At 45.9% G+C, this 26,150-nt stretch overlaps 1 protein-coding gene across 1 annotated transcript; it reads right to left on the bottom strand.

Annotated features, from left to right (window-relative positions):
- Positions 1 to 662: 662 nt before the first annotated feature.
- LOC310808060 (uncharacterized protein) lies at positions 663 to 25,521 on the bottom strand. The gene is made up of 16 exons (XM_083674761.1): positions 25,457 to 25,521; positions 23,805 to 23,923; positions 22,475 to 23,672; positions 22,090 to 22,315; positions 21,491 to 21,736; positions 21,033 to 21,216; positions 12,715 to 13,204; positions 12,162 to 12,321; positions 11,808 to 11,924; positions 11,522 to 11,635; positions 11,118 to 11,271; positions 10,225 to 10,897; positions 9,846 to 9,999; positions 9,411 to 9,500; positions 9,105 to 9,300; positions 663 to 8,733 (listed from the first exon to the last, which is right to left on the bottom strand). The coding sequence occupies exons 2-16, from the start codon at positions 23,848 to 23,850 to the stop codon at positions 1,259 to 1,261; spliced, it is 11,523 nt and encodes a 3,840-aa protein (XP_083530887.1). The 5' UTR covers positions 23,851 to 23,923; positions 25,457 to 25,521; the 3' UTR covers positions 663 to 1,258.
- Positions 25,522 to 26,150: the final 629 nt, after the last annotated feature.

Raw genomic sequence — 26,150 nt, 5'->3', positions numbered from 1 at the left:
TATTGAAATGCTTAAGCACATTATTAAGATTGTACCATTTGGTCAATTTAAACGAAATAAATCCTGAGTTCGCTATCTAGCTCAGCTGACATACAAGTGAGCAGTTTTTTTTAATAGCCTAAATTAGCCAGTGAAAAGTGAATTACTGTAGCTAGCCAGAATTTCCATCTGTCACTGACAGAAAAAAAACTTACCTACCTTACAATTCTGTCTGAATTTGACCAATGTGAATATTTAAACGTGTATTTAAAAAGTCTTCAATAGCAAACTCATGAAATTAAAGCAATTGTATTTCTGATATTGGCTCGTGTTCTGATGTCCGCCAGGTCGATTTCAACTGTCTTCGTGCGTCAATGCACTGAACACGGGCAGCAACTGACGTCAGATAGTTTTTTTTCATTGGCCCAAAACTCATTGATTTGAACCATCAATCTTGCCTCAAGAATATTCATCTGATTTAATCTTTTGGGTTTTCTCATTAAAATAAAAGAGGATGGTTGCTTAGGCATAACAAACAACATAGTGGATGCGAGCATACATTGATCAAATTAATTCACAGCACAAGTAAAAACTCAAAACATTTGTGACTTCAAATGGGAACTGAAAGTGGAGAGGTGTTCAATAATATAGGGTTATAAGGGCTTACAAGTACACTCTTTCCTTTTAACGTTTTATTGGCCTCAGCAGAATTAAAACAGAATTCAATCTTGTTTCCATTAATTGTAAAACATATTATGACAATGATCTAACATATTAAGATGATCTAACATGCTAATCACTGTACAAATTATGACAATATGGCTACTTGTGTACATAGGGGAAAAAAACATAATATAGATCTATAAACACACATACTGTACAAATTTAAAGTTTGACTTCAACAATGAGTTTTAACCTGAACTCAGCAGATCATCTTTACCATCTGAAAACAGTGAAGCTGAATCAAACACTGTGTGTTCAGTCATAATCAAATGACATTCTGGAAAAATTAAGCCTGTAGTGTAAAACGACTACCTGGTACATTATGAACTGAAGTAACTTCAAACTTATTTGAGGAAATGACAAGTTTTAGACGTTTTGTTTCGGTAAGAAGACAATCTGATCTTTCGCATTTTTTTCCATAAATACTGAATAATGACTTTTTCTATCAAAGACTTTCTATTATATTCACAGGATACATTCAGTGTTTGTAGTGCTAATGGTACTGTCCTGACAGAAAACAGTCTCAGTCCATGAATTTCTCTGTAGCTGTCTCCATTCAAGCTGGACCCTTACTCTCCTGCTGGGCATCTGTTGATTCAACCTTGTTACCCTTTTCCCCCTCATCTTTCTGTTTACTGTTTCCGTCATTGTCAACTGAGCGGCCTCGTAGACCGATCCTTGACTGTTCACATTGACTTTGGTCCCTGTTCCCTGTTTTGTCTCTGTCATTACTCCTGGTTTTGGCAGTGCTCTCTTGCCCAGAACCTCCCCTGTTCGCATCTCCTTCTATGCTTGTGGCTCTGCTTGTGTTTCTGTCCGACTCTGTGGATCTACTTTGATGTCCACTCTCCTCCCTGGGCCTGTCTGCTTCTCTCCCTCTGCTAGGGCCTCTCTCTTGCCCCTCCTGTCTCCCTCCTGCTCCTCTTTCCCATTCTCGGCCTCTACTCACTGGCCCACCTCTCCCCCTATTCCACTCCCTCCCATAACTGCCACCTCGCTCTCTCCCCCTCTCCTCGGACAACTGCCTCTCCCGGGACATGTGGGATGATGAGCCCAGGATGCCATCCCTGCTTAGGGGACTAACCCCATGGATTCTCATATCACATTCCTCTCTGGGCATGCTTGTTCTCCTCATATCAGGTGAATGACAAGTCTGCTGGTCTTTGTTGAAGGGATCGGGGCTGCTGCCCATGCTGTTCGGTAGACGAATGAGACCCTCAGGGGGAGTGGGAAGTAAAGGTCCTTTATGTCTCAGTGGCCTTACCACTGGCTGATTATATGGTCCATCAAAACGGAACTGTGGTTGGCCTACATTGTCTGGGAAATGCCCTGGAGATGGACCTCTGGGTTGGTTGAACAGTGAGGGACGTGGACCCCTAGGGCCATGGAATCCAGTAGAATGTGCCCCCCTTTGATCCATGAAATTCCCTCTTTGATGAGGTACGGGCATCCTTGGACTATTTAAATGGGGCGATAGTGACCTCTGTCCTCCAACATCATTGGGTGGTATGAAGTGGTCTCCGCTCATGTCTGGATCAGGATCTTTTCTTTCCTCTCTCATGGCCGGACCCCTCATGTCTTGACTTCTCATGTTTGGGCCTGATCCCCTCATCACTGGACCTGGACCCCTCTTCTCCTCCCCAAACTCTGGCCCTGGAGCTATCATATCCGGTCCTCTAATCTCCTCCCAAAACTCTGGACCTGAACCACTGATATTTGGACCCCTCATGTCTAGTCCTCTCCTCTCCTCCCTAAACTCTGGCCCTGTAACTCTCATGGCTGGCCCTCTCCTCTCCTCCCAAAATTCTGGCCATGGACCCCTCATGGCTGGCCCTCTCCTCTCCTCCCCAAATTCTGGCCCTGGACCCCTCATATCATGTCCTATCCTCTCCTCCCCAAACTCTGGCCCTGGGCCCCTCATATCTGGCCCTCTCATGTCGTCCCTAAACTCTGGCCCTGGGCCCCTCATATCATGTCCTCTCCTGTACTCCCTAAACTCTGGCCCTGGGCCCCTCATGTCTGGCCCTCTCCTCTCCTCCCCAAATTCTGGCCCTGGACCCCTCATGGTTGGACCTCTCCTCTCCTCCCCAAATTCTGGCTCTGGACCTCTCATGGTTGGCCCTCTCCTCTCCTCCCCAAATTCTGGCCCTGGACCCCTCATGTCTGGCCCTCTCCTCTCCTCCCCAAACTCTTGACCTGGGCCCCTCATGTCTGGACCCCTCATATCTGCCCCTCTCCTGACCCCCCTGAATTCTGGCCCTGGACCCCTCATGTCTGGCCCTCTCCTCTCCTCCCCAAACTCTGGTCCTGGACCCCTAATATCATGTCCTCTCCTCTCCTCCCCAAATTCTGGCCCTGGGCCCCTCATATCTGGCCCTCTCATGTCATCCATAAACTCTGGCCCTGGGCCCCTCATATCTGGCCCTCTCATGTCGTCCCTGAACTCTGGCCCTGGGCCCCTCATATCATGTCCTCTCCTATACTCCTTAAACTCTGGCCCTGGGCTCCTCATATCTGGCCCTCTCCTCTCGTCCCTAAACTCTGGACCTGAGCTCCTCATGTCTTGTCCTCTCCTTTCACCCCTCATGTTTGGACCCCTCATATCTGGCCCTGAACCCATCATATCTGGCCCTTGACCTCTTATGTCTGGTCCTGGGCCCCTCATGTCTGGCCCTGACCCCCCCATATCTGGCCCTGACCCCCTCATGTCTGGCCCTGAACCCCTCATGTCTGACCCTGGACCTCTCATATCTGGCCCTCTCCTTTCACCCCTCATATCTGGCCCTGATCCTCTCATATCCGGCCCATGACCTCTAATGTCTGGTCCTGGACCCCTCATGTTTGGCCCTGGCCCCTCCATATCTGGCCCTGGCCCTCTCCTGTCTGACCCTGGGCCTCTCATGTCTGGCCCTCTCCTTTCACCCCTCATATCTGGCCCTGAACCCCTAATGTCTGGCCCTGGCCCCCCAATATCTGGCCCTGGCCCCCTCATGTCTGACCCTGGACCTCTCATGTCTGGCCCTCTCCTTTCACCCCTCATATCTGGCCCTGAACCCCTCATGTCTGGCCCTGAACCCCTCATGTCTGGCCCTGAACCCCCAATATCTGGCCCTGAACCCCCAATATCTGGCCCTGAACCCCTCATGTCTGGTCCTGGAACTCTCATATCTGGCCCTCTCCTTTCACCTCTCATATCTGGCCCTGATCCTCTCATATCCAGCCCATGACCTCTCATGTCTGGTCCTGGACCGCTCATGTCTGGCCCTGGCCCGCCAATATTTGGCCTTGGATCTCTCATGTCTGGCCCTCTCCTTTTACCCCTCATGTCTGGCCCTGAACCCCTCATATCTGGGCCTCTCTTTTCCCCACCCATACCTGGACCGCTAATGTCTAGCCCTAGACCTCTCATGTCTGGCCCTCTCCTCTCACCCCTCATATGATGTAAACTTGGGCCCCTCATGTCAGGCTCTGACCTATCATACACCATGTCTGGCCCTGGACCTCTCCTATCATCTCTCATATCTGGCCCTTGACCCATCATATCTGTCTCTCTTATGTCTGACTCTGGACCCTTCACATCTGGCCCTGGACCTCTAATATCTGGACGTGGACCTCTCATATGTGGCCCTGGGCCCCTCATATTTGGCCCTGGACCCCTCATATCTGGCCCTGAACCCCTCATATCTGGCCCTGAACCCATCATATCTGGCCCTGGACCCATCATATCTGCCCCTGGACCCATCATATCTGGCCCTGGACCCCTCATATCTGACCCTGGACCCCTCCTATCTGGCCCTGGGCCTCTAATATCTGGCCCTGGACCCCTCCTATCTGGCCCTGGACCCCTCCTACCTGGCCCTGGACCCCTCATATCTGGCCCTGGACCCCTCATATCTGGCCCTGAACCCCTCATATCTGGGCCTGAACCCCTCATATCTGGCCCAAGACCTCTAACATCTGGCCCTGGACCCCTCATATCTGGACTTCTAATGTCTGGCCTAGGACCTCCTCTTGCACCCCTCATATCTGGGCCTTGCATCTCTGGATTGGTTAAACCTGGCCCTCTCACATCTGTGCTCCTAATGTCTGGCCCTGGACTGCTATTTCGTTCCATCATGTCTGGCCCTGGACCCCTCATACCTAGACTCCTCATGCCTGGCCCTGGACCCCTAATGTCTGGCCCTGGACCCCTAATGTCTGGCCCTGGACGCCTGATATCTTGCCCTGGACCCCTCATGCCTGGCCCCGGACCCCACATTTCTGGCCCTCTCCTTTCCCCACCCATACCTGGACCACTCATGTCTGGCCTTGGACCTCTGAACTCTGGATCCCTAATATCTGGCCCTGAACCTCTCATGTCAGGCCCTGACATTTCAAACGCTGTGTCTAGCCCTGGACCCATCATACCTGGCCCTTGATCCCTAATATCTGGTCCTGGTCCTCTCCTATCACTCATAGCTGGCCTTGGATCCATCATAGCTGGATCTCTTATGTCTGGCACTGCACCCCTAATGTCTGGCCTTGGACATCTCCTTTTATCTCTCATATCTGGCCCTGGACCCCTCATGACTGTCCCTGGACCCCTCATGTCTGGCCCTGGACCCCTCATGTCTGGCCCTGGACCCATCATGTCTGGCCCTCTCCTTTCCCCACCCATACCTGGACCCCTCATGTCTGGCCCTGGGCCCCTCATGTCTGGACCTCTAATGTCTGGCCTAGGACCTCGCATATCTGAACCTCTCCTATCACCCATCATAGCTGGACCATTCATGTCTAGCCCTGGACCTCTCGTATCTAGTTCTGGATCTCTTATGTCTGGAGCTCTTCTTGCACCTCTCATATCTGGGCCTTGCATCTCTGGGTTGTTTACATCTGGACCTCTCCTTTCACCCTGCATGTCTGGCCCTCTGACATCTGTGCCCCCAGCATCTGGGATCCTAATGTCTGGCCTTAGACCTCTCACTTCACCCCTCATGTCTGGGCCTCTGATGCCTGGCCCTGGACCTCTCATATCTGGACTTGGACGTCTCACATTTGGACCCTGCATGTCACGGCCTCTCCTGTCTTGCCCTGGACCCCTCATATCTGGACTTGGGCGTCTCATATCTGGATCTTTCATATCTGGACCCCTCATATCTGGACTTGGGCGTCTCATATCCGGACCTCTCATGTCTTGCCCTGGACCCCTCATATCCGGACTTGGGCGTCTCATATCTGGACCTCTGATGTCTTGTCCTGGACCCCTCAAATCTGGACTTGGGCGTTTAATATCCAGATCTTTCATATCTGGCCCTCTCCTTCCACCTCTAATGTCTGGACCTTGCATTTCTGGACCTCTGATGTTTGCTTGTGGACCTGTGATATTCAGTCCTCTCATTTCTGGCCCTTTAATATCTGGACTTGGATCTCTAATTTGTGGCCCACTCATAACTGGCTCTCTAACATTTGGGCTTGGGCCTCTCATATCTGGGCTTCTAAAGCCTGAACCTGGACCTCTCATGCCTGGCCATCTCACATCCCCCCTAATGTCTTGCCCTGCCATATCTGGACCACTAATTTCACCACTAATATGTGGACCTGCACCTCTGATGTCTGGTCCTGTGTCTCTTCTTTCCTCCATAACATCTGGACCTCTTCTCTCTGAACTGCTGCGCCTCTTATCCTCTTGTTTAAGGGCAGGTCTGTGGGAGGGACTTTGTGAGGATCGCTGGTTTTCTCTCTGAACGTCTGTGTGGCTCTGGACACAGTGCTGTTCTTTTGGTTCCTGTTGAGAGGGCCCACCTCCATTGTCATGTTGCCTGCTGGTAGGGCCTCTTAGTGCTTCCAGCGTGGATCGGCGAGGTTGTTGATCCTTAAGCTGCTGGGGAGGGAGATGGTCATGGGATATTGGAGGGCCTGTGTTCTTAATGTGCCCCTTTGGTGGAACTATAGAGTCAAAACTATTGGATTTTGGCTCTGGTTCATCAAAGTCATTCTGTCTATCAGAGGAGGGCTGAGGTGAGTCATCATCATCCATGATTTGTCCTGGCTCTGGGCTTCCTAAATCTGTGTTTTCGGGAGCCACTAAGCCCTTGGTGTCCCCTAACACCCAGGGGAAAGGACCCATTAGACCCCTTGGTGAAAATGAGGCAGAACCTCTTTTTGTTCTTGGTGAAGACGGGGATCTTCTGCGACCACCAGAACGCCGCCGAGAATTGCGGTCTTTGCGATGGACATGGCGGCCTCTGCGTTCCGAGAGATCCCGCTCTCTGTGACTTGACCTGTCCCTCTCGCTTCGTCGGTGTCTATCCCTTCTTCTCTCAGGGCGTCCAAGTGGGTGCCGCGCAGATCTACGTGGAGGGCTTTCACGACGGTCCCTGGATTTATGCTCCCGTTTCTTCGGTGACTGTTTAGACCTCTTATCGTGGGAAGTCCCAGGCTGATGACTTAAGCTAGACACTGAGGATTCACAAGATACGGTTCTCACCTTCTTGTTTTGAGTAATCTCCTCTTGCATATCATCAAAGATAGTTTCATCCTCTGGGTCATAAGCCACATCAGAGTCATTATTCTCATCAGCTATAGAAATGTTGTCCGTTTCTTTTTTGATCTCCTTCTTCAATGTCTCATTTGACATGTCAACTTCACCCAAGTCTGGGAGAGGTACAGGCTTATTCTCGGTCCCTATCTCTTTCTTAATTGTGACTTGTTGTGTGGAAGTCTCTGTTTTCAAAGGTTTTGAGCTCTGTCTTTGATTGGCACACGTCTGTCTGGCTTCCCCCTTCTGGTCAGCTGTTGGGACATCTGGAGCCTTTGCCTCTGACTTCTCTGCATCACTCTGCGATGTTAGGAACTGATTGTTAGACAGCAGGGATTTAGGAGGAGGAGACATCAAGGCGTCAGAAACAGAGAAATGAGCCATAAACATGCCCACTGCCTCTCTCTGCTGACGCAGCGCCTCCTCTTGCTCCTTCAACTGCCGTTTCTGCTCCTCAATCTGCTTGTTAAGGTCCTCAAGCATCCGCTGCTGTTCAGTCAGTGTTGCGGCTGAGACAACTATAGTACCAGTGTTGGGGATGTTCTGAGGGGCTGGGGCTGGGGCTGGAGCTGGGGCTGGGGCTGGGGCTGGGGCTGGGACTGGGACTGGGGATGGGGCTGTGGCTGGGGCTGGGGCTGGGGATGGGGCTGGGGCAGAGGCTGAGGCTGAGGCTTTGGCTTTTTTAATGCTGACATCATTGTGCATATCCTCAAAGATAGTCTCGTCCTCAGGATCGTAAGCCACATCATCATCCGCAAAGGTGGACTGTACAGGTGCATTGGTCTGAAACATTTTATCAATGCTAACTGGGGCAACCATTCCATACCCCATTCCTGGGTCATACTCATCCTCTGGGTCATAAGGCCGGTCATATTCATTTTCCTCCTCCTCTATCTCTATGACTTTGCATTTCTGCCCATACTGCTGGACTATGGGGTCCACTATTGGGGGTGGGGGTGGAAGGGGTAGACGGGGCACTATTGGAACTGCCGGGGAAGCTGGGACAGCCAGAGAGGTGTGCTCAGCTGGGGGCGCATTGGAGTCACTTGGCGCTTTCCTAAACAGAGTCTTAAGGATAGTCTGAAGGGGGGTTGTAGAGCTATTGCTGGATGAGGTGCGGCTAGGTAAAATAGAGGGAGAATTCTTGCCAGAGTGGGCAACGGAGGTGGGGGGAGGGGCAGAGGCAGGGGTAGCCACAGGGGCAGCTCTGATGGAGGACAGAAGAGATGGGATTGTAATGGAGCCCGAGGAAGAGGAGTCTGATTCAATAGAGGGAGGGGAGCCAGGAGGGGTGACGCTAATAGGGATCTCTGGATCGTAAGGCAGCGATAAATCTGGTGTAACGACAGAACCATAGAGCATAGGTGGTTTCGGGAGGGCAGTATCTCTAGGGTCTTTAAACATGTGGATCTTGGGTCTCTTCTCTTCGACCTCCAGTGGCAAGCTTCCTGGACGTTTCGGTTTCTGGCAAATTGCGAGCCCCAGAAGAAGATTGGGGCGATTCTTCTCAAGTCCTGTGAGACAAAGACAAAGAAAGAGGAAGAGCCGATTAGAACATGTTTATATCTGCACAGATTATTTGTGTATTCAAAGGTGAATATTATCTCTATGTGGTCACAGCAGTATGTGACACTATTATGCTCAATCTAAAATAATGTAAAAGAAAGCATGGTTATACATGCCCTTATATCTGTGTAGTAACTCTGTAATTACACTAGTAACAACATTGTATTGACATGCTGTTAGATAGTACACTGCTATGTAATTTACCAAAGGACTATGCAACAACATGGTAATATAATGTTGTAACTATTAATCACAATGTTACTACACAGGTATAAAGGAACTTAACATTAAGTGTTACCAAAAGCATTTTATGCTGTACCTGGTCCTTCAAGGGGTAGGAGTTTAGATGGAATTGACTCTTTTGCGCTGAGTGGAATAAGGTAGATGTCTTTGACACTGCGGCTGTTGTTGGCCACCACACCGAAGCGCCTTCTGCTGCTGAAGTAAGAGAACAGAGAAACATAGGCCACCTCCTCCTCCTCTGTCGCTGGGTGGAAACGTATCACACATAGCTCCTGTGGACCAACAAGAATCATCTCTTATCATTTATGTACTACTAAACACCAAACAAAATGTCATTTGGGAGGCTAAAATGACATGGGTGGAAGAATGTATGAAGGCTTGCCTTTGTAATGGAGTTCTTGACTCTTGAAACATATTCCCACACAGTTTGAGGTAGGATTCGTCCACCTATCTGGATAGTATCAGGTAGATCCTGAGCGGAGGGAACAATTCTTCAATATTCAAACCAAATGAACGTCTATTATGCAAAGCACTACCTCAAAGCAATACAGTGATATTTTCCAAATGGAAATCATTATGTCAGTTTGTTTATTTGATTATGACAGTTTTTGTTTTGAAAATATCATTGTAGTTGTAATCGTTTCTAATAAGTTAACATCTCTTATTGAAAGTGTTTATTGAAAGTCTGAGATTCAAATATATTTAACACCTGTGTGTTACCAGAGGGGTGTACTTAAATGGCAAATATATATTTATATATATATATATATAACACCACTACGCAAAGTTGTGATTTACATAAGAAACGATGCATTACCTCTTTAAGATAGTCTGAAGACCCAGAGACTAGATATCCCTTGGTGACAAACTTGGCTACGCTGATCATGTTTAGGAAGCCTTTCCACAATATTTCCTGCTTGGCCAGGAACTGAGCAGTTTCCCCGTCTGGAGGGGAGTGGGAGTTCATAGCCCTGTGATACAAAACACAACATCACAATGAGACTCCGGTTCTACCTAATCACATGTAAGTCCTACAAAGAGGAGGAAAGGTTCACTTTCTCAAACTGAAATTGATTATTTTTTTTTTTTTTTTTAAAGTTGAATAAACGCTATCCATCATCTTAAAACACTTTCTCATCCAGGTTAACTTTCAAGTGACTTTTCAAGTTTTCAAGTGTCAAGCTGAGAGGAAATACCTTGTGGATGACCCTGATGTACCAAAAAAGCAGGTGTCTGATGAAGACGATGGCTTCATCAAGATAGATTTGGGTAAGGCTGGGGGTGGCAGTGATGGGGCTGGTGGCAAAGGTAGGCAAGGTTTGGTCAGGGTAACTGTCTCTCTTGCAGGAACATAAGAGACTGGTGGAGGCAGGGTTGGGGTAGCACTGACAGTTGCCATGGCGGAAGGGCGGTTGCCTGCGGTGCGGGGGTCACGTCTTGTGATGGTTACCGTAGAGACGGCAGGGATAACGACTGGGGTATATGTTCTGATGGGTGTCTTTGTTTTGCAGTTTTCTGGAGTGGGGGAGGTAGGAGATTCCATAGTGGGGGAGGCAGGGGATTCCAAAATGGGGGAGGTGGGAGACTCCATAATAGGAGAAGCAGGGGATTCTGCAATGGGGCAGGTAGGGAGCTCCATTAGGGGGGAGGCAGGGGACTCCATGGTGGGGGAGTCAGGGGGTGCCCAGAGGGGTGAGTCATCCCCTGCTGGAGCTTTCCTTGTTCCCTCCTCTGGGCTGGCGTACATCCAGGAGTGGCGATACTCATGTCTGTTTCTCAATTCAGCCGGTCGGCTGGTGTAGGATGACGATGACCCGGAGTATTTGGGCTTCTTGGATACTGGCTCCTCCTCATCTTCAGCTATCAGACCTGGGGGTGGAAACATAACCCATACAATACATTTGTCATCAGAATCCACTACAGAAAAAGCACTACTTTCGCACTACAGAATGTGCAGAATATCATTCCTACTGGATATTGGTTTCAGTTCAAGGTTTGATACATGAGTGATTTTTGCTGATGTTTTAGGGAAGTTGAGTGACTGTTTGACTATGTGTGCATTATGTTTATTCTCTTTGATTGCTTTTACCTGTGCAGATCTTGCACTTTAGGTCAAACAGGTGAGTTCTGTGCTCCGAAGTTGTGTCTTTCAGCATGCAGCTTATAATATCTGGTACTGAACTGCTCTGGCTTGACTGGCTTGGTCTGACCCTAGGGGCAGCTGGAAGAGTTTTCTTCTGTTCCTGAGAGAGGAGGAAAATGTTACAAACTAGGCTAATTCACCAATACACACATTAATGATGTGTTCAGACACTACACACACACGTATGCACGCACACACATACACACACACACACACACACATACACACACTTCACTTCAACATTACTTGTTGTTCGATAATGAGTGAACACACTCAAGAACAATGAAGAGATTATATGTACAGCTATTGAGCAAATTCAGTAATTCAAGGCATAGGCAGAAGATACATACCATGTTTCTATCAGATCTGGATGAAACCTCCTTCATAACCACACTGGGAACTATTAGATCAACCTTCACTGGGTCAGGCTTTGGCTGTACGCCTTTGACACCAGATGCAGGGGTCTGCATGACACACAGACAACAAAGGATTGGTAACATGACACAGACCTATCAATCAAATGGTAAAGTGATCAATCAAGTATTATCATGTGATGAAGATGAATGGTGAATTTTTAAGGTGAGGTCTGGAATTAGGTTCATCAATTGTAAACTTTCTGTGAGACTACCAGTGTACCTCTGAGGTCTCCTTTGTGCTGGACTCTGGGACCTTAGTGGCCTGCATGTCCCGTTGGCTCATTCTGGCCAGCCTGAAGGGGCTGATCTCACCACCTATGACCCGGTAGAGCAACCCCTGGGGATGATCCCAAAGAAGACAAGGTCTTAGCAACCAGAACACATTCTGTAAACCAACCTACCCAACAGTTTTGTCAGACATGAGCACTTTGTTATGTTGAATAACAATTATAATGTTGTCATTGACATATGCTCTCTTCAGTCTACATTGCAGAGAATTATTGTACTGTTTGAAAAGTGTGGAGATTTTCTTTGCAGCGAAAGGCAGAGGTGTGTTTTGCTACTGTAGACCAACCTTGTTTTTAGGGTCTTTCAGGTTGAACATGATTGTTCGATACTTGTTAATGTACTTGCTATCTGTATTGTGAAATATGTCGAACATCTCTGTCTCAATGTTTGTGACGAGCTTCCCAACTTCAGTCTCAGACATCTCCAAGTCATCAAAATCGCAGACCCTTGAAAAATTAGAAATAAAATCAGTCAGCAATAACAGTTTTTTCACATTATGAGCATATGCAATGCTATTTTTCAATCAGTGTGATTATCTTTATGCGTGTGAGAGAAAGGGAGAGAGGGATGAGAGAGCGAGAATTGTTTCATTTATATCCAATACCTCTCTACTGTATATCTACAGTATACCCCAATTGGGCCACTTCATGTACCATGAAGTGTATGTTTAAATGCCACCAGGAATAAAATCAAATAATAAAACAAATGAACGAAATTAACAAAGTGTGCTTGTGACCACATCTTTCCTGCAAGTTGTAGGTGGTAGAACCCAAGGAATTAAATGTACACTTAATGACACGATTCATTTACTTCAGTGACAGGCTCCCATTTGCTCTCACCTCTTGTACAGGATGTTGGTAAGAGAGCGTTGGATGCTCTGCCTGACCTGGTTGTTGGGCTGAGAGGGTCTGGAGGAAGGGGCAATGGGTGCTGGGGACACAGGTAGGGTCCTGGTCTCACTCAACAGGGTAGGGGCTGAGGATGAAGGTGGCGTGGGGACAGCTTCAGGCTGCTTCTTGGGTATGATGAATGAGGTCTTGCTGACCCTCAGAGCCCCGGTTTCATGGTGTCTAGAGGCTGAGGTGCTTGGGGCCTCAGGAGATGGAGAGGGACTTGGTTTTTGGGGTTTGGGTTGTATGATAGGGGGCGCGTCCACAGCTGGTTTCCTTAGTGCACTGCCATTGTTTGCTGATCTCTTTGTCTTTCCTGGAGCACCTCCCAGAGGAGAGGACTCGGTAGTGCCTCCTGTGGAGGCACAGGGAACTGGAGACTGCCTCTGAGGAGCTACAGGCTGGCTCTCAGCCTCTACCTGCTCACTGTCCTTATTTGCTGTTAGAAAATAGAATAACATGGGGACTGAGTCAGTGCTGATTAGTAAGACACCTGGCAGCTGTGAATGGAATCGACAAAACTAAATGTTGATGAGTAATAAGCCATGAGGTGAATTTAGTGACAGAACTGCTTTTATCAATGAGACATCACCTTTATTAATGTGAGCTACTATAGAGACATGATACTGAAAGTTCTTTCTTGCGCTGGACAAAAAGTTTAATTGCTAAATGGTTGACTTAATTTGGGGGGTTTGAGTGTTGAGTTATCATTCTCTTATTCTCCTATGAAATAATGTCAATACATTTCTTGGCTCATTAAACAACACAGTCATTAGTTTTAGGCTTGCAATCGTTGACCAAATAAGCTTATGCTTATTGGCATTGAGAAGGGTGCCCCCTTTTGACCAATGAAATTATTTCTGGGAATTATTGACTTGACATGACTCTTTAGGGGATCAAGAACACCCGGGAGGCAAAATCCTGCAAAATGTAACTTCAAATGTTGCAGCAATAATACCATAAGACCAGAGAGAAAGATTTCACAATCATTTGACAGGTAATAAGTGTAGCTGTGTAGCTCCCCTCATTGTGACTTCTATCTTGTGTTTCATTATTCCCAAACAGCACTACATTATATCACTATAATCAACTGTAATAAAGGACAGCAGGCCAATGTTTGAATAATGCAAAAAAGTACCTCCCAGTGTAAAATAAATATGCACACACACAAAGCGACTTAATCTGTACTGTAGTGCACTCAGTCAGAACAAAGTATGTGTCCATGTATGAAGTCTATAGAGTCTTTCAAATCTGCCATTCTGAAAAGGATAGTCGATAGACTTGGGATCAATACACATTTTCTTCGTTGGTCTCTCATCTCTCTTCTGCACCTTAGCGTTTGTTATAGATGTGTGGCAGATCCCACACGAATGTATAATTTCAAACAATCCCAGGCAGTATCCTCATTGACGTACATATGATTTACATACAGTACCAGTCAAACGTTTGGACACAAACTTGCCGAGAGTGTGCAAAGCTGTCATCAAAGCAAAAGGTGGCTACTTCGAAGAATCTAAAATATAAAACACATTCTGGTTTGTTTAACACTTTTTTGTTTACTACATAATTCCATATGTGTTCCTTCATAGTTTTGATGTCTTCAATATTAATCTACAATGTAGAAAATAATAAAAAAAAATAAAGAAAAACCATTGAATGAGAAGGTGTGTCCAAACTTTATAAGACGTATTCCATTGTCTTTAAAATGTATTGTTTAGTTTCAGCAAGAAGCTACTCCAGTCCAGTAAAAAAACACAGCTCCACACACATCCAACGCAGGTGAGTGAATACTACCAGAATGACTTTACATTACAAAAGAGAGATGTTGTCCAATTTGTTTAGTCTTTTGTCTAGACATTTTACAGGTGAAACTGCAAATCTAACTGCACTAAACTAATCTAACTGCACTAAACATGGATTTAAAAAAATAAAAAACTCGGACTATAACAATATCATCCCATACAATAAAAGTCCCTCCTAAAGACCTCTTCATCCCCAATACCCCACTGTAAAAGTTTCTCTCCTGTAAAAAAAATTATAATAATTACAAAAAAAGAAAGAAGAAAAAAAGAATTCTTCCTTCTTCTAGCATTGTGACTGCCAATAGCTCCTGGTCCTACCATAGATTACTTTTTCTTATGATGACTGATGGATAGATGATTCACTTCGTTAAAAAAATGTATCTGTTGTAAGTCGCTTTGGATAAAGGCATCTGCTAAATGCCATAATAGCACAGGGGCCCCTTCTGTTCTTCTGCATGCCAGGCACACCTGAGAGTAAACACTGTGAACATGAAATGTGCAAATGATCTGAAACATGGTCAGGAGTTCTACAGCAGATGCCAGTAAAGCTTGGCCGTACCAAGCCACACTGTGCTGGCACCGATGTTATCCTTTCACATCCTTTTTTTTTTTCCTTCTCCGCAGTTCGGGTTGTTAAAAGGATGCTCAGCTGGCCCCACAACATATCTGGTTCCAGCCTGCTTGTGCCCATGCTGAGGGGCTGGCAACCAGGAGGTTTGTCTAACCACGCCTGTTCACTTGGTGTTGGGTAATGCATAATTCATTACTGCAGCTCCCACAATGGGCAATGTGACACGTTAGCAGGCTGTTCTATAAAGTGTCGTACTGAATGGGGTCTGGCACAAACAGCACTGCTCTGGTCGGCCCCGTAGTGTTTAATAGGCTAAAGCCCCAATGAGGCCTCTGCTAAGTAGAGGACATAATCGTAACGTCTTATACTCCATAATTCATTCTCACTGTTGTTCTATTCTTCTTAACTTTTTTCACTGGATAACAGCATGTGCAAAAACAGAGACGCCAGATAATAAAAACCTAATTCAAAACTCAAAATCTACTCACTGACTCGCAGGGGTATTGGGTCAAATCAGCAGACATAACTACCGGCTTTTAACATGGAGTGATCGCTTGGTGTGCTTTTTCCAACAACTATGTAAAATGTATACGTTTGTGAGATTAGGAGCCTGTATCTAACAACAATGTGCATGCACATTCTTCATTAAGTCGTATAATATGGTTAGATTATTGAAACAAGAGATTCCAAGTCTTCTCCAGTCACATCTGTAACTGCTTATAACGGCATGCCGCAATCCATGACGAATGCAGTTTTGTTGTAGTGTTTATGCCTTGTATAAAACCAAGACAAATTCATGTCATTTCTCGTCCAACAATTGGCAATTCTCTGATTCTAGCTCTTATCTAGCAATGTGGATCTGATTGACTGTGATACTGAACATTAAAACTGCAATTTAAATCACACAAGTAAATGTGGTTGCTACGCAAGCATGACATTCCTCACAGGTTTGCTTATACTGTGTGGTAGCAGTCTGTGAATAGGGTCATGGATAGATGTTTTTAAATACTTGCTGGCGAGTGTCTGGTCTTCCAGATCATACATGCCCTTGTAAACACAACACGTGTAAACACAAACTCAAAACATGGAGCAAGTCATGTCTGTAATCATGTATAATGTATATATTGATGTATGACGTTTTAAACATACCCAGGGACTACTACATATGCAAATGAGCTCTGTAGGTATCTCCGACACATTTACATTGATGTGTAATATGATATGTTGGTTAATGTGAACTCTTCCCGTCAACTAAATTGCTAAATAAATAAATGTAAGACACAGCTTATTATTTTTTTTATACAAATGGTGTTGGTCTTGGGAGTCATTAAACACGACTAAGATTCCTCAGATGATACTCTATTTCTCACAGGTACTTTAATGCTACATTTTCAGTGGTGTTGGTCTTTAAGACATATTTCCCACTTTGTAGTCATATGGTAGCCAACCCTGGAGAAGCTACCGTCCTTGCATGTTTACCATGCAGGTTCTTACTCCAACCCAAAGCTAGCAAACCATATTTAGCTAATCATGGTCTTGATCAGCAGTTTATTAGTTGGTGTGCTAAATTAGGGTTTGAGCGTAAACCTACAGGAGTGTAGCTCTCCAAGAAGATAGCTGACTAGCCTATTGTTCAAACATTAACCCATCAGTTCAATGTCTGACCAGCAGAGGGTGCTTGTGCTTTACAATTGGGGCTTTTAGGGATGAGAATCTGAGCTGGGAGCCACACAGGTAATGACGTTGAAAGCCGGTGTGCCTTACACCTGCCTATCAGATCTGGAGATGAAATCTGAAGATCTGGTAGATAGGTGTAATCACTAGGTATTATTAGGCACGAGGGATTATTTTGGGACTGGGTTCAAGTCCTCCTGTTCGAGCTCCCGTTACCATTTGAGACCAAGTGAATACGGTCTTGGGTCAATACTCGGTCAGAAGACCAGTATTGGTCTGTGTGTCTCTTAGTCAAGACTGAGGTCTTGACAGTTACTTGACTCTTGGGTAAAATACTGGTACCATGTGAATACAACCTTCTGTCGTAAAACACTGACAAGTCAAGTGGCGGGTCTAGTCTTGACTCAATCCCTTCAGAGTAGTAGTGTGTTACGTCAGTCACCTGTCTAATCTTTGCAAAGAAACAGTGAGGGTCTTCGAAACCATGCAATTAAATTGTATATGAAAACGATGCATATGTACACAAAGCTCCATTGAATATCTGGTAATGTCCTATATTTCATTATGACAGCTATGAAGATACGAATAAGTTAATTGGGTCACATTTTACATCATGTACCCCTTTCTCTGTATAGTAACTCTGTAATTACTCTAGTAACAACATTGTATTAAAATGCTTTTACACAGTAGGCCGACATTGATACTTGCTTCGTCACTGCTTAGAACTGGAGTTATTATTAAGCTACTCAAGTGGAATATGGACCACTCCTTATTACACATGTAATAACAAGTGGAATAAGGACTGTTCTTTCCAGGTCTATTAGCAGTACTTCGTAATGTATCAATTAATTATTAATGTAAAAACATGTAAATAAAATGTTGCTTACAATCATTAATTACACTGTTATTAAACAGGTATAAGGGTGATTTAATGTAAAGTGTTACAAACAATTGATGGGGGTGTTATAGCTTGCAGCACACTGAGGTTGCATTCTTCCAAATGTGTGCGGTGTGGCCAGGTCTATCAACTGCCAAAAACAAAAAAACAACAAATATGTGTGTGTCTAGTGCTGTATAAATGTAGGAGACCCATGTTGCAGAAATGTGCTTGATCATGTTATCTAAAAGTATAACTGTGTCATTGTATACACAAGAAAAGAGACCTGTAATATAAAAAAAAAAAAAAAAAAAAAAAAGATTGGATCATTTCCCTCGAGTCATATTCCCAAGCTATTTTGACTGAACCCAGGTCACATGCAGAGGGATTCCCTGGCGCATGTTATCCCTGTGAATTCAATAATTCTGACACTATGTCCAGACTGAACCAGCAAAGGAGTATGTGTGTGGATTTCTTAGCGGTGAGTGACTCAAATCCCCTAATAGGATAAAGCAGGTCATGTCCCAAAAATAATTAATGAAAGGACCATTGTCCACTCTATGATGATGCAGACTTGCACAGCAGCCTATTGTCAGTGGCATTGGGCAGCTGCTAACTTCGGTCTTCCTCAATGAGATCTAACAATGAAACTGGCATCCTCTGTCGGTTGGCGTCAAGGAGGAGGCATTTCTGAACGGCATCTGGCTTGACCGTTGTTCCAGTCCTCTCAGGGCCTCCATGCTGCTGGCCTCACGCTCCTCTCACCAGTCTCCAAGTCCCTACCTATGACACCTCTGGCTCCTGTTCCCTACTAATCCACGTGTGTGTGTGTGTTGGTGTGTTAGCATCTGTGTGTGTGTGTGTGTGTGTGTATGAAAGACATTGTTGGCCGTCATAGCCTTCCAAGGTGATCTCTCCTTCTGTTCCTTCGCATGCAACGTTTTGCAGTTGAACTGAATTCTTTATAAACACAGTTTCATCGAACTTGGTCCACAAAAAAAAGAAAGAATCTGCTGTGTGTATGAGTGAGAGAGACAGTGAGAGAGAGCGTGCGTGTGTGTGTGTGAGAGAGAGTGTGCATATGTGTGTGTGTGTGTTTGTGTGAGAGAGTGTGCGTATGTGTGTGTGTGTGTGTGTGTGTAAGATAAGTGAAGTATAAAGAAATCAGGTTGACCAGTATTAGCCAAATAGGCTACGAGATACTAATATCTTTATGATCACTGTGTTGTTAGCTGTTGCAAGGCCTCTCATAGGAGGATGGGAAGTTAGGAATTAGTTGAGGATAGAATGGATACTGGCCATTTGTGACACTGGCAGCCTAGCTGGTGAACATCGGCACTCGTTTGAATACCAAATCTGGAGGGGAAAGGAGTAGCACTACGGGAGGGGAAGACGGTCTGTGAGCACTCGTACCAACGTCCACATTCTCAATTTCTTTGGGAAGGAGCAGAAAACAGACTGACTTAGTGAGGGAAAAACTGCTCAACTTCATATCAGTCCAGTGGCCTTGTCCACGTACCAATGGCCTTGTCCGTGTACTTTCTCCACAGATAACCACATCACTTTTGGTTACACTGGGCAGCACTGAACAGTTGTGAACGGATTGGCATGGAACAGGTGTGACCTTGGGTAACCCAGTGGTATTAATAAAGAAATGAAACGAGAGAAAAAAAGAAAAGAAAAAAAAAACACTACTGAGATGTAAGACACCTGCCACACCACTTGGAAACCCCCCTGAAACCCACAGCCAAACCAAGGGTGTAGAAAAGCTCTGCGATTCTAGTAAAGGACTGAATTACCCACCGAGGACCAACACCTGGGTTTACTGTGCGGCCTGTCTCTGTGTGCTCTGTTGAAACACATCTTCCTTTCTTGGTTATTTTAAGAACTGCTTCAGCTCGTCATCAAAGCCAGTCCTATTAATGTCCTGTAATGAAGATAATGAAGATAATCTTCTAGGCCACAAGACACATCTCAATAGTCTTAAGTGGCTTAATTTCCTTATCTAGCAACACAATGGATGCCAATTTAAATCTCATTATTTGACTTTTTTTTATATAAAAAAATGCAGATTAAAGAAAGGAGGAAATTAAGGCCACTTAAGACTGAAGAGGTGTACCCATGCAATTGACTCGCTACATGTGTGCCTAGCTACAAAATGAGGGATTGGTCGGAAAATATGTAACGGCCTGAATTCTAGCCAGAAATTCTAGCCAGACTCACACCGAACCACAACGATCCTCACCAGATGGTCACCCTTAAAACTGCATACCGTAGCTGCATACCGTGTCCCGGAGCCAGAAAATCCCAGGGACACAAAATGCTAGTTTGTATTGTTGAATCAATCCATTTCCTTTCAGCCTACCAGGCACAATAGGCATGACAAAGTGGAGACCCTGAGAGGGAATGAACAATGTACCAATTCTTGGACTATACACACACTCACTGTCTTCTCCTCATTGGCAGTACTAGGTGTATCAGAGTGAGCACTCACTTCCTTTGACTCTGAGGTTTTGTTGGTTTCCTGGGCAGTTGAACAGCTTCTCTAAATCAACAGCCTATTATGTGCATCGGAAGTGCATTATCTGCAGGTAGTGTTTCCTTTGGTAAGAACATTGGAATAATGCAAAAAGGCCTTGTGGCTCGTGTGGGCTCATCTTTTATCTATGTTTGGAGCTGAGAGTGAAAGAAAAAAGACTGGTTATCCTGTTTTGACAGATTTTTGCTTTCCTGGCAGACTAATCCATGCATTATATAACTGTGTATTATTAAGTTGTTACTTAAATGAGCATTAGTGAAGCTGTCTTCATTTGAGACTGTGCTTTCTAGTTGTATATATGATACTATGTAGGGCCCTCAGTGAACTTCCATGACAAGCATTCATATTTGTCTGAGAACGTACAGAGAACATTACTCTGGGAGAACAGGTTTCAACAAGTGTAATAGGATTCTGCATTATATAATTTTTGTTAATTTGTGTAAAAGGTAGTAATAAAGCGTCTTCAGATACATTGATACCGTACCCCTTTTCTGCTTCCATTTGTCGATTGGTTTGGTTGGTTTTCCGTTCAACGTTTTTCTTGCTCAAGTCACTACCTGCCTAACCAATTAAATTCTTAAAACAAAGTTGCAAAAAGTTCAAATACTTACCCATTGCTGACCCTTGCAAATTGTTTGTCTCCCTATAGCTAATTTCTGTGACGGTTAAAAGGAGTATACGGTTCTAACAACGATGGGGGCTTGCAGTAATAATTGGGTGTGCTTGATGTTGGAAACACTACTGAGTGTACAAGGGAGGGATTCTGTATGCGTTGTGTGTGCATGTGTAGTGAGTGATACATACACGCCTTGTAAAACACAGATGAAGCTATGGGAGTAGCCTGAACAGCAGTGAGCTTAGGGTAGCAGGAAATGCGTGACGTTGCCGGTTCCTGATCGTCATCACCCTCCTTCTCCTCCTCTTCACCATCCTCTTCGTTAGGCTGTTCGAGCGATACCGTCTGGGGCATCCTACCCGACCTCTGACCCTGAGGTCAAAACATCCCACGGTTAATATCGAGTCGTTTAACCAGGTTTAACCGACAAGAACAATGTATGTGCGCAGATGTCAACGTGTCGGCTTAATCTGTTTTAAAGACAAACCTTTGATCTACTTATGCCGTCATCAATTCATTAACTAAATAAAAACATGAAACACGCATAAGAAAAAATAACTAACGCTAAAACACATTTGCCCCGAAAGGAAACACAGTTTGGGCGCAGCGTAACAATCAACGAATATTATTTAGCGACATTGGTTACCTTAAGGGTCGCTTTGATGGCCGCTCTCCTCTGTGGCCGTTGTTTGGGTTTGGTTTCCTTGGCGTCAGAGAGGTTCTTCATAGCGGCCGCGGCGTGCCGCAGGATGCAGTCCGTGCCGCAGTAAACGGAGCCCGGCAGGGCGTGGTTACAGCACCCGGAGCCGATGCACTGGGGCAGGGAGCTCTCTGCCTCCATCCCGGCCTCGACCTGCACCTCGGTCACCTCCCCCTCCGCCGCCACAGCCTCCTGAGACCAGACTCACATCTCAGACCACTACTTCTCAAGCGTGCAACTGAGACATGACAATGCAACGCAATGACTGACAGACAGACTAAGACCCACTCCAACACAGTTTAGTAACATATGCCATTTAGCTGATGCTTTTATCCAAAGCGACTTACATTGCAGTGAGTGCATACATTTCAGTGTATATGATCCCAGCGACCTAAGCGTTGTTAGCGCCATGCTCTACCAACTGAGCCACAGAGGACCACGTGACATCGACACAGAGGAACCAACACTACTGACTGGACTATATTTACTGCCTTACTTGGACAGGAATCTGTTGCTTTCCCCCCCCCCCCCCCCCCGATACTCACCTTGACGGCTTGCTCCTCAGTGACCTCTTCCACCTCACCAGAGGGGAGCAGTGTCAGACATTCAGGAAGGCCATGCTGCGGCTGGATTTGGCTCTGGCTCCTGCTGGTGCAAATGGGGCAGACGTATTCTTGCCCGCTCCTCTCCAGCTTGCGACCCTGTAGCTCGCTGATTCCGACGCAATCGCCATGGAACCACTCTTGACAACGGTCACAGCTGATCATGAACCTAGGAGGGGCGCCACGTCAGTTACACAACAACGAGCAGCAAACATGAACAGATGAGAAAATGGTGGCGGTGTGGTTGTTGCCTTCAGGCATGCTTGACTGTTAGAAGATGGAGACATAGGCCAATGCTACACACACACACACACATTCACACACACACCTTTTGTTGTGCTTCTGCCGACAGATGCAATAAAGGGCAGTGGGATCATAACCCTCACTGTCCGATATGCTAGAATACTCCTCCTCCTTCCCCCGCTCCTTGTTCTCCTCCTCCTCCTCCTCCGGTGCGTCACCATTTTTGTTAGGCTCTCCTTCTGTTGTGAGCTGTTCCAAGTCAGTCTCAATGAGTGTGGAGTCTGAGCTGGACTGCTGAGCAGGGCTTGGGGGCACAACCACCACCACCACGTCCCTCTCTGGACTAGCCTCTTTCTGGAACTGCTGCTGCAGCGCCACCTGATTAACGAAAATCACCTCCTCCTCATCTGCAGTACTGGACTCTGGCTCTACCTTCCCCCTGCCTCGTCCCCTCCCACGCCCTCTACACCTTCCCCTACCTCTTCCTCTACCCCTCCCCCTTGACCCTCCCCTAGCCCTCCCTCTCCCCCCCCTCCCTCTAGCTCTGCCCCGGCTGCTATTGGTGGTCAGCTGCTCCTGAAGCTGGGCCAGGGTCAGTTCATCACTGTCCTCCTCCCTAATGGTCAGCTGCTCCCGGATGTGCTGGAGGGCCTGCTCAGTGTCTTCCTCTCTGGTCTTCAGTTGTTCCCGGAGCTGCAGGATGGTGAACTCGTCTCTGTCCACGTCTCCTCTAGTCCTAAACTGGTCCTGGAGCTGCTTGATGGTCAGCTCATCACTGTCCTCCTCTCTACTGGAGGCAGCACCAACATGCCCGCTAACCCCAGCAGCCTCACCCCCGGAGCCAGCCATGGGCATGTCCCTCTCCCCGAGCATTGAGAAGGCAGTGTGGAAGGCAGATCCAAAGTCCTGCCATGAGTTCGGGTCGATGCTCCCACTTCGGCAGGCCTCAGAGGCAGGGTCTGTGTCCATCGGAGTCGGGGAGGGCGTAGCGGATCGCTCCAGGTCAACAGGGGCACTACTCCTCACTCCCCGGCCCCGTCTTTGGGTGGTGGGGGTAGTTGTCACGAACTGGGGTGTCTGTCTGACCTGGCGACCGTTGCTACGACGTGTGAGTGGGGGACTAGACTCTTGATCTCCTACCTCCTCCAGAAATTCTCTTCTCGCGATGGTGGTCCGTCGGAAACCCCAGGTCTTTTTGAACTCGTTGATGGTCGGCCTAGAAGCCCTCTCGGGCCCGTCCAGCTGTTGCTGCTGCTCCGCATCGCCATCGTCTCTGGGTTCCTCTACATATTGAGAGGAGGGGACTGAATTGAGTTTGATAATGCACGCTGATTTTCCATCTACATGATTTGTGATTTCATGATTTGTACAGACAAATAGTCTGTTTGTCTCAATATGACTGACAGTGGTCTTACCTGGATCACTCACACCTGTTGGATCATAGGTTTCATCTGTGTCCATAATACCACCCTCTGCGGTAGACAAGCTGTTGTACAGTTCCGACGCTAAATTTTCAGCTTCTCATGTCACAAATCTGGGAACAGATCACCAAGGATTTAGCCAATAAGTGACAATAATAAGTGGTGGAGAAAAAGACTTATTAGAAACCAATATGACACAGTACAGCTGAGCACAGCCAGTTACCATCAAGAAACAATAACAACTAATTGTTAGTGCTACAACAGCTGCTTCATCTGGATTCCTCAACAGATGGTTGAGTCTAAATCAGGTAGGATACCATACAATGAGGACACAATGCAGCCTATGGAGCAGCCTTTTCTTCCACTCACTACCAAAGAAATGCAGGCTGAGAGATGTGTCAGTCGTACTAACACACAAAATCCTGGGAGAAAGGCAACACAAAATACTATAAACACAAACTAAAATACCTCAAATCCAATAGAAAATCTTAAATTAGTATGACAGATCGAAATAAGCATCGCAGTTTAATGTATCACAGACAGCAGGGAGCTGGTGACACTACTATACAAAACACTATTTGTAACCACTTCACATGCATGCCCTATGGAGAAAAGTCAGATGAAAACAAACAAGAATATTTGAGAAGATAATATATTTGAACTAGAACAAATGTAAGAGGTCCCCTGTTAGATTATTCAAGTTAGGGCAAGATTAGGACTGATTAAATAAAAGTAGGCTATTGTATGTATTGCATTTAGACAGTAACAGAAAGCATAGGCCTGTGTCTACTAACAATCACCATAACATTTAACAATGTACAATTTATTTAAAAAAAATAATAATGCCGTTCTCTTCTCATAATAATGTGTAACGAGGCACCAATACGTTAATGTTTTGGTCGTCAAAAATGACAGATAACATGCAATGACAGTGATGTTAACATGGCTGTTACCATCACTGTCTTGGACTGTATCTGTTATTATTGACGACCAAAACAACAATATAATGTTGCCACGTTGTCAGCCAGCACCAATCTTCATAGTCGAATAAACGGGACCTGAGGCCACTATCTATGGGAAACCACCGAACAGACTGACTACTGATGTAAATTCATGAGTACAACCAAATGACACCTCAATACGAAGATCCAGCTAAAGACTCTTTCAAAGGATAATACAATAAACAATCTCTGCTTCGTCTTCGTCTGTGTTCTTGCAAAAAAGGACCCTTGTCCTTTCGTTGTTCGCTAAAATGGGTGTGAAATACCTGTGCTGTGTTTGATAGCAGAAGTAGCTAGCAACTTGCTGTCCACACTCGTTTGGTGTGTGTAACATTTGTCCGGTTTACAACACACAGCCATTAACCATACAGATTTGGTTAACAATTTGGCATAAACACACAAAAGCTACAATTAACACAAAACTAAGATAAGCAAGGCCTCGTTGTATCGGTTTAGCTCACTGGTTGGTTAATTTGTTCGGCCTCGCACGATGGGGGACGCTGGCGCGACGAACAACGCAAGTTGGCTAGCTTGTGGTTCGCTTGCGAATGGACGTCGTAAGCTCTCCTACCTTGGGTATCGCATGTGTTTTTAGCCACATATTATTATTATGACAAAATGTTACTTAAAGTCGGTATATCTTACTTGTTATTTCTGTTGTGTTCTATCGCAGTTCGGAGAAAACACAACCTTCCATTTTCTTTCTCTTCTGCCTGTGCGGGCGGGAGGTCGCTCTCGTCTCGCGCTGCACAGGCGTTTGTGCACGGTGCTCGCGAGGATGTGATAGTGGTATGACGTTGCCCCCAGACGCTGGTCTGAGATCAGTTTGGCGTTTTCCCCTTCTACAGATTTGATGAAGTCAAGCCGATCCTAGATCTGTCCATTAGCTATATTGTATGATACTTAACTTTGATCTAATGTTATCACATTATGGTTTAATCGGTGCAAATAGAGCTTCCGCAAAAGATTGTATCTCCCTGTGGAGACTGGAATTGTCTGCCTGTTACAATTGCTCATTGTGAGAAGACAAAAGCAAGTGTGATCTGTCATGGCTGACTTGTTGAGATGCCTTGAACATGGGAACATGCTTGACTGTAACAGGTCTCACTGCATCTCATTGGATAAAACACCACACAGGTCGGGGTCTCCAGATGTCAGCCGCCGACGCGTTTCTCAAACTTCGGCACAGTAGAGAAAACATTCTCACAAGACAAACTAGTCAGACAGACCGCTTTTTATTTTTTTCTTAAAGACATCAACAATCCATATACCTTATGTACAATATGTAAACAAGAGAACATGTAAGACAAAAAGGAAATGATAAACATGCTCATAAGTA

This window comes from Argentina silus, assembly GCF_951799395.1.
Source record: "Argentina silus genome assembly, chromosome: 8".
Classification (NCBI taxonomy): Eukaryota; Metazoa; Chordata; class Actinopteri; order Argentiniformes; family Argentinidae; genus Argentina; species Argentina silus.
The sequence above is the reverse complement of the archived record's forward strand: the minus strand, read 5'-3'. Positions and strand labels throughout refer to the sequence as shown.

What these genes read in the sequence shown, in the direction of transcription:
- LOC310808060 (XM_083674761.1), bottom strand. Translation starts at nt 23,850, where the DNA reads ATGGACACAGATGAAACCTATGATCCAACAGGTGTGAGTGATCCAG. An exon ending in CCAGATCTGATAGAAACATG is followed by an intron (nt 11,272 to 11,521) that starts GTATGTATCTTC and finishes CTCCTCTCTCAG; the next exon opens with GAACAGAAGAAAACTCTTCC. An exon ending in AAAGTGCAAGATCTGCACAG is followed by an intron (nt 10,898 to 11,117) that starts GTAAAAGCAATC and finishes TTCCACCCCCAG; the next exon opens with GTCTGATAGCTGAAGATGAG.